Source organism: Tupaia chinensis, unplaced genomic scaffold (assembly GCF_000334495.1).
Source record: "Tupaia chinensis unplaced genomic scaffold, TupChi_1.0 Scaffold000199_1, whole genome shotgun sequence".
NCBI classification, from domain to species: Eukaryota; Metazoa; Chordata; class Mammalia; order Scandentia; family Tupaiidae; genus Tupaia; species Tupaia belangeri.
Window position 1 is genome coordinate 3,902,837 of NW_006159674.1, and position 7,861 is coordinate 3,910,697.

Here is a 7,861-nt window from a genome sequence, read left to right on the forward strand (position 1 = left end):
AGGAGTTTTTTTTTTTTTTTTTTTTTTTTTTTTTTTTTGTTTTTTTTTTTTTTTTTTTTTTTTTGGCAATTACAAGTTGAAATGAGTTTTAAAAATGGACAGTATTATCTTGAGGAAAATTTACAGGTTTACAGGTTTAACTGATGAATATGAAGAAGGTTAAAAATACTTGGATATATATATATATAGATCTTCCCTGTGGCCAAGAATTATGGTTGATCACGGTGAGTGTAATTATTATAATCATAATTTCAAGAGTGACGTTATGGGTAGCTAACAATTTGTCTAATGTTTTACAAATTTCAAAGCACCTTTATACATACCATTCACAATTAGAGAATTTTGCTTCAAGCACTGGCCCACCATTTTACAAAAATGAGTTTTGACATAAGAGATGATGGTGAGCATGAGACGGGGTCACAGTGCACCCCTTGTGAGTAATAGGCTGACTTAAAGTATGTGGCTGGTTGCTGGGATCCCAGAACCACTGAAGAACAGAATGCTGAGCTAAAGAGACACCTGCTACCTCTAAATTTTAATTTGGCTGGTGCAAAGAAACACAGAGTCCTTTGGCTTACTTACCTTGCTAAAGGACGCCTGGCTCGGTTAACAGCTTCAAGATCGGCATAGCGGAGGTCTAGCTGGCAGCCAACGAGGACAACAGGTGTACGAGGGCAAAAGTGCTTGATTTCTTGATACCACATGGTTTTCACATGATTTAGGGAATTGGGATTGGCAATCGAAAAACAGAGGACCACAACATCGGACCTAAAAGGAAATCACAAAAGGAGCTCAAATTGCCTTTTAACTTAGTATTTTTTTTTCACCAATAGTTCCTCCCCCCTCTCTCCCTCCAACCCATCTATGCCCTATCATATCATAATTAAAAAAAAAAAACCCAGATACTAAAACACGCCTCAAAGTCATGCAAACAGCCTAAGCCCCCACATTCCAGCATCGACATAGCCTAAGGGTTCATTTCCATATCACGCCACAGAATGCTTGTGCATCGAAGTTTCCAATGACGATATTTTACAATGGAGATGGTCACCCAAATCTCTCTCAGTCCTAGAACCACAACATGCTGAACTATTTCTGTTCATCGCAAGAAATAGTTTCAAGATAAAAGAAAAGAATAAAGACTACCCTTTACTGGTGTAAACATAAAGGTGATGATGACTCAACCCAATGAGATAAAGCAAACAGTTTGAACATTACTGAAAGTGTAACAAGTATTTGCTGCACAGAGTCAGCAAATACACAGAAGGATTTCTGCCCTTCTTCCCACTTAATGAACATAGGTAGAGAACGTGGCCACTTATCTGTTTCTGAAAAGAAAAATCCTGAATTTGTGGGAGTTTTGCATCTAGTAGGTATAAGGCAAGAAGGCAGGATTTAACATACATCTGGGCAAGAATTGGCTGGATGGCTAATACGAAGAGAAAATATTGGAAGCTGGTTTCTCAAATGTTATATGTGACATATAGCAAGTATACCGGGAGAAGAAAAAGTGCTCTAGTCAATTTTGATGTAAATGTCTTCTACTTTTACATAACAACTTACCATTCTAGAAGGCAAAGATCTGTTTTACAAGACGGTTGTTCAACCATGGTATTTGATGGGCAGCTGCTAAAAGTGGTCTTTAATGGGAATTTTTAACCATCATTCTAGGTTAAAAATGCTGAATGACGACTTTCAAAACATTGAGGCAGAAGAATATAGAGAATAGGAAAAGTTATGCCTACGGATACAAGACTGTCTCGCACCTAAATTCAGAAATAAACACTTACGATTTTATTAGATGTTAATATTGCCTTTATTGTTTATGTAATGAGAAGAATCAAGTTGATGAATCAAAACACTTTCTTTTTAAATCATTAATGAGCTTTCTCCGCTACATATCAATGAAGACAAACAAATATATGCAGACCACCATAAAATTTCTAAAAATAATCATTTGCAATGCAGAAAACTGCAGGGTGCTTAGATTAAATGTAATTCACAAGTTGAGTCTTTAAATTTATATCTGAGGAAAACTGCACCACACTACAGAAAATATAGGGGAAAAATCTCAAGATTAAAATATTTCCAATTTATAAAAGAGAGCCTAGGACTCATAGTAGATGACTGTATTAATCTGCATGTTTAGAATCTCCTTGAAATAAAGATATTATCAAACATTCTTGGATGCTAGGATAATATGTGTAAAAATATGCATAAATTTATAAATGAAAGGAAAGCATGTCTTGTCTTTGGGATTCTGATTTAGTTAGTGGAATATTCTGTGCTCAGTCTCACTTCCAATCAGCATAAGTAACAGTATCCAGTAAAGCCAAGAATGCTTTGAATTTTACATTTTTTTACAGGTTGAGTTTTCTATTATTCATAATCCTATTTATATCGGGTATCTGACGAAGCTTTGCTATGAGCTTTGTCCTGATCATGAAATAAAGTCACCGGGAATTTTGGCACAGTGAGAATAGGATGGCAATATCTGAGGTTCGATATCACAGAGAAAGAATGAGGGACTATGCATAGCACCTAAAGGTGGAAAAGCATGTATTTGTATCAAATTGTCCTAATTGGTGCCTTCTATTTCCATATGAAGGCACATGACTATAAAGGAAATCATTCTCAGAGCTTAATTTATATGACAGACATGTAGCTAAATGTCAATTCTGTTATCTAATTTTATGATACAGCATGTGAGGTTTTGAAATCAGAGCTAGCTTGGTTGCCAAGGTTACTGTGATAACACTCAAGCCATTGAACACATACTAGTTACTATCCAGATGACCTGTAAACAAGTACAGACAGGACCTTGGGGGTTGGAAAAAATGGAATCTTGTGATGACAGTAGCACAATGCTATCACACAATACAGGTCCGGAGGGCCCAACCTCTAACTATGTCGCATCAATATCTAAATGCATGAAATGCCGTTGGAAAGCTGGAAAAATAAATCGATTCTCTGTAAATATTTTGCCTCATAACGCTGATATTTAAATACAAGAGAATGTATGAGAGTAATACTACCTCTGAAATGAAAATAATTGATTGAGTCAAAATTCTACTTGTATCTTGGAATAACATTTTTCTTTTCCCTTTCACATTCACATTTAGGTGCTAAAAGAGTCTGTCTCCATTATTTTACATGGAAAGCATTTTAAAAAATCAGATCATATTTTAACTACCAACTTACTTAAATGCGTTTTGTTTAACTCTTGCTGAACTAAACACAAATGCAAGTTAAGAAACTTTATATACAGACTGTGCAGAATTCTCTTCCTAAGATCCATCTTATGAAGATAGAACCCTAAACTTGATTTTAACCAAAAGGCTGAGAATCCGTGGAAATGATAGAGCTATGGAAAGATGCTCCTTTAACACATTTCTCATCACCAGCATTCTTTTCTAATTCCTAATTCTCAATGCATCAGGACTGCCTGTGATACAAACACCGATACAATCAGTAACTATTTTAAGAGCACCATTTATTCTTTCTAGATTTTGAGCCATTTTTCTATCTAGTCAAAGAAGGCACAAGACCTGCAGCTAAGAATATCTCTAGCTTCAGGCAGAATTCCAAGGAACTAGAGATATTTAATAACTTTTAATCAAAACATTCATTCCCATGTGGAGTCTGTTCAATGTCTGACATAAGCTGTTGTTTAAAAACGCCATTCCTATGAAAGATGAAAAGAAAAAGGCAAGTTCTAGCATTTCTGCTCCTATGGCTCTGTTCCTTGCCTTTTTTTTTTTTTTTTACTTTGAAGAATGGGTTTAAAAATAATCGGAGGAGAGAGTGTGATGAGGACATTCTCACATTCTGGGCAGTGGGATTAGTCTAGAAATGACCTCAGGGGTCCTATTTCAGCTGTAAAAAAAAATGGATAGGATTTAAATGGAATTGTACAGCTATTTGGGGTAGAAAGTACAACAATCTGAGAATGCAAAGGCAAAGCACAGGGTAGACGAGACTCTAAACATTAGAAACTGAATATCGAGAAAAGGTAGAAAGAGGCTTGGACTGTTTATATTCATCAAAACTTTTTTGTGGGCCAAGTGACCTTATTAGAGAAAACTAGCATTACAAAGGATTTAGGGTGTGTGGTTTTAGCTGCTTGCCAATGGAATGTTTGTTTTTTGGAGAAAGATATGATTTCTTGTTTTTAAGGGAAAAATATCAATATAAAAGTTCCACCTGGGTATTTGAACACATCAAGTAATGCCCATGAAATACTGTTTTGACTAGTTAAGTAAAAAACAGTTCAAACTAAATCAATGTGTTTAAACAATGGGGAATCTCCAATTTCACAGGGAATGTGAGGGGATCAGGGAAAGACCAAGTCATCCAAAAATGTTTGAGCTGATAAAGCCAACCTCAGTTGTATCAGTTTTTCTTTAGATATTAAACAAACAAAAAAGCATATTTCCAGTTATCTTTCAAGGGAACTCTCGCCAAAGATAGCATGTGAAGATTGGCAAAGCTGTTTGGATAACATAAGGAGTGCAGGCAAAGTTGGGTCCAATCTTCGTTGGAGGATTATTAAAAAAAATCGGAAAAATGTGCATCATACCCACTTATCTTGGCCTGAGCTAGACTCTGAATAACAAATACCACACATGTTCTCAAAGTTTGTCTATCTAACATCTACAATAAAATACAGAAAGTTGGTGGGAAAAGATTGGAGAAGCAACCAGAAGCAAAACTATTTCTCCAATCTGAATTATCAAATCCATCCTTTGAAGCAATGTTTGAAATGGATATTCAGTATTGTACTTTTATTGTTAGGAATGAATTTTCTAAGTTCTGTCCTACCACAAAAAAGTGCTTTCTGTCTCCTTAGTTTGTCTTCCCTTTTCGAGTTCCAGCTACTTTGCCACTATCGTCCAGCAGAAGAGTTATGGGTGTTCGGCTTTCTTATCTGGTTAAGTGAAAAAGTAATTCTGAAATCATACTTTATTGAAGAGCATCAGTTTGGGCCAACTTGTTGGGCAACGCCAAGAATAGCGGATCCTATGTAGTCCTCCAGGAAGAGGTGAGTGGGACAGCCAAGTGCCCTTTTCCAATGTGCCACTTCCGGTTGAACGAACCTCTTTCTAAACTAAAGCTGGTGACTAAGAAAAAGTAACGATTAGATTAACCTAAGTTTTGCTTAAAAGAATCTTCTTTATAATGTACATTTGTACTTCTGTCCCATGGTAGGCTCCCACCTCTTATATAGCACCACTGTCTTCTGTCATCATTTGTTAGTAGAGACTCCCATCTCCTTTACATTGACAGAGATCCTGGTCACATTTTAATGGGCGTCTTTTCTTTGCCAATGTACACAAGTCCCCTCTGGCAAAGATTCAAGTAAGAGCCTGACCCCCATCCACCATTGGAGCGTCAAGCTTCTTTCTGTCCACTGATAACCGAGGCAGGTTCTTTACAGAAACATTGTCAAAATCATTCATGTTGACAACACACCTTTCATGCATATAGTCTGACAGTGCTATGCAAACAGACAGATCAAAACAGCACAAAACAGCTGGGAGCATGGCGGAGAAGAGGAATGTGTAACATGTGGCTTTGGAAGATTTTAGTAGGGGAGCAGCCCAGTGTGTATGAGATGCAGAGGGAGTTATCAGTGATGGTGCACCTGGGATGAATGACTGTGTAAGCTCATACTCATGGAGGATGGAGAGGCCCATAGGGGAGCACCTGACGGGGATCTGGGAGAGCAGGGCAGAACCATGCAGTGCCCTGGATGTGAGCAGAGAAATCAAGCCAATACTTTACCAATAGCAGTGAAGCTTCTTAAGTACAGATGTTATGTGGGGAAAACTGTCAAAACACCCTGAAATATATCCAGATTTGGGAGTGATTAGCATGTGCAGCTCTTTCTTCCAAGCCTTTAACTGCATGTCTAGCAGGAAGCTCCATTTTAAACCAGCCCTTCCCCCACCCTCCAAAAATGGGGCCAAAGCAACACACTCTTAAGTACAGGGAAGCCACATCAACATCCCACCAATGCCCCAAACTCTAAGATAGGTAACACTGGAATCTTCACATTGGTCGTGTCTGCCATCATTGTACATATATCTCAGGGGGCAACGGGCCTACCAGAGAAGACTGGGTTGCCATCCAAGGATGTCCGGCTATTTTTCACTTGATATCCCAACGTCTATACTTGGCAAACTATGCTCCCTTTCGCATATTCTTACACTTCACACAACCTTTAGCAGAAGCCGAATGAAGGTGAAATTGGGTGAAGCACAATTCATTTATTAAGAGAAACAGCTTAAACACTCCCATTTAACTCCTGGTCAATGAACACAGAAAGTATTGACAACAAAGAATGCTTAACAGGAGAAGGTGAAATGTGGCCATAAATTCCCTCCCAATTCTACCTCTCTTTTCCATTCCTTTTTGGTTTTTCCCTGAAGCTAAAGGACTGAGGAACTTCCTTCCTTTACTTTTAATGTTTTGTCCTGAGACAAGAACTGCTGTAAACAGAAGAAAACCTTGGGGTCAGCTCGAATGCCACATGGGAGGCCTCTGGGACTGACCTCCCTCACTCTTCTGAGACTAGATTGTGTAAGCCAGGAAGATCATCCAACCACAGGGAGAAAGGGACTTTACTCAGGCTTCTTAGCAGTGTCCTTGGAAGCAATAAAGGTACCAGAACTTGTCAAGCTGCTTATCGATATTAACAAGCAATCATCAAATAATTTCTTCCAGAAACAGTGACTGACAGCTCATCTTATACCAGCACTCTTGTAGACACTGGAGATAGAGCGATTAGCAAAAGACACAAAACTGTTGCCCTGCCATGGTTATCCTGCTGCAATAGTTGGAAAATGTTCCCCCAAATTCACGTGTTGAGTCACTGAAAGGGGATTAACAGGGGGAACACTTGATCTATTTATAGTGTTAAGAGGAGGAGCCTTTGGGAGGAGATTAGGATTCAGGTCACTACTCCTGGTGGATTCATAAGGTGAGGAAATGAGACCAGAACAGGAGAGAGACCGACGGACAGCTGCTCTGCTCAGCGCTTGCCCTAGCCATGTAATCAAGGACTTCGCAAGATGCTCTCCAGACGTGGCCCGTGTACCGGACCTCCAAAATATGAGTTGAATAAACCTCTGCTTTTATGAGTCGCCCATTTCAGGTATTTTTGTGAGCAACACAATAATAGTCTAAAACACTTGTCGTGCTTACATTCTAGTGGAGGACAGAGACAATTGTTAAAAGAAAACATCAGACCATTTAATTTAGTGTAGTTTAACTGAGCAAATCTTAACACAACTCCAATTGGGCGGTTTGCCAGATGAACTTCCAACAACTCCGGGTAGCCTAGTGGTCACACAGTACTTAAGTTCCAGAAAAGGAAAGTGATGTGTACAGGAACAGGAAAGTGACGTACAAAAACAGAAGTGAAGGAACGAGGTAGGAAAACAATTTGGGTTGGTTACATGCCGAATTTGTCTGCTTTTACACAGTTTAAAAGGTGCGATGCCTATGACTGACTGAAGCTTTGCTGCTGTGATTGGCTGGAACTTAGCAGAAAGGAAAAAAAGCAGCCTTATCTATAATAAGTGAAGTCACAGGTTTTTAAAATTTATTTATTTTTTATGAAAACCAAGCAGGAGTATGGAGGTTTTTCCGATATTCTTTAACACAATAAATAAGAACACTATATAAAAGAGACAGCTAGAAAATAAAGCAGGAAAAGATGACAGAAATAGTGGGAAGCAGATTAAAAATGTTGCTATCAAAAATGAGGTGTGGCAGGACAGCTGGGTGGCGTATTGGTGATGTGGCTGGATTCCTGGAGGACATAAAAGCAATAAAACTTATTAAGAACTCTAGAGAC

General features: G+C 38.4%; 1 protein-coding gene across 6 annotated transcripts in view; it reads right to left on the minus strand.

Annotated features, from left to right (window-relative positions):
* The window catches only part of RHOBTB1 (Rho related BTB domain containing 1), a 146,038-nt gene that overhangs the window by 27,028 nt on the left and 111,149 nt on the right, over window positions 1–7,861 (minus strand). For all 6 annotated transcript variants that reach the window (XM_006147069.3, XM_006147074.3, XM_006147070.3 and 3 more), the window contains one exon: window positions 583–768. In XM_006147069.3, the coding sequence (XP_006147131.1) occupies window positions 583–768 (186 nt within the window). The remainder of the gene's footprint in view (window positions 1–582; window positions 769–7,861) is intronic.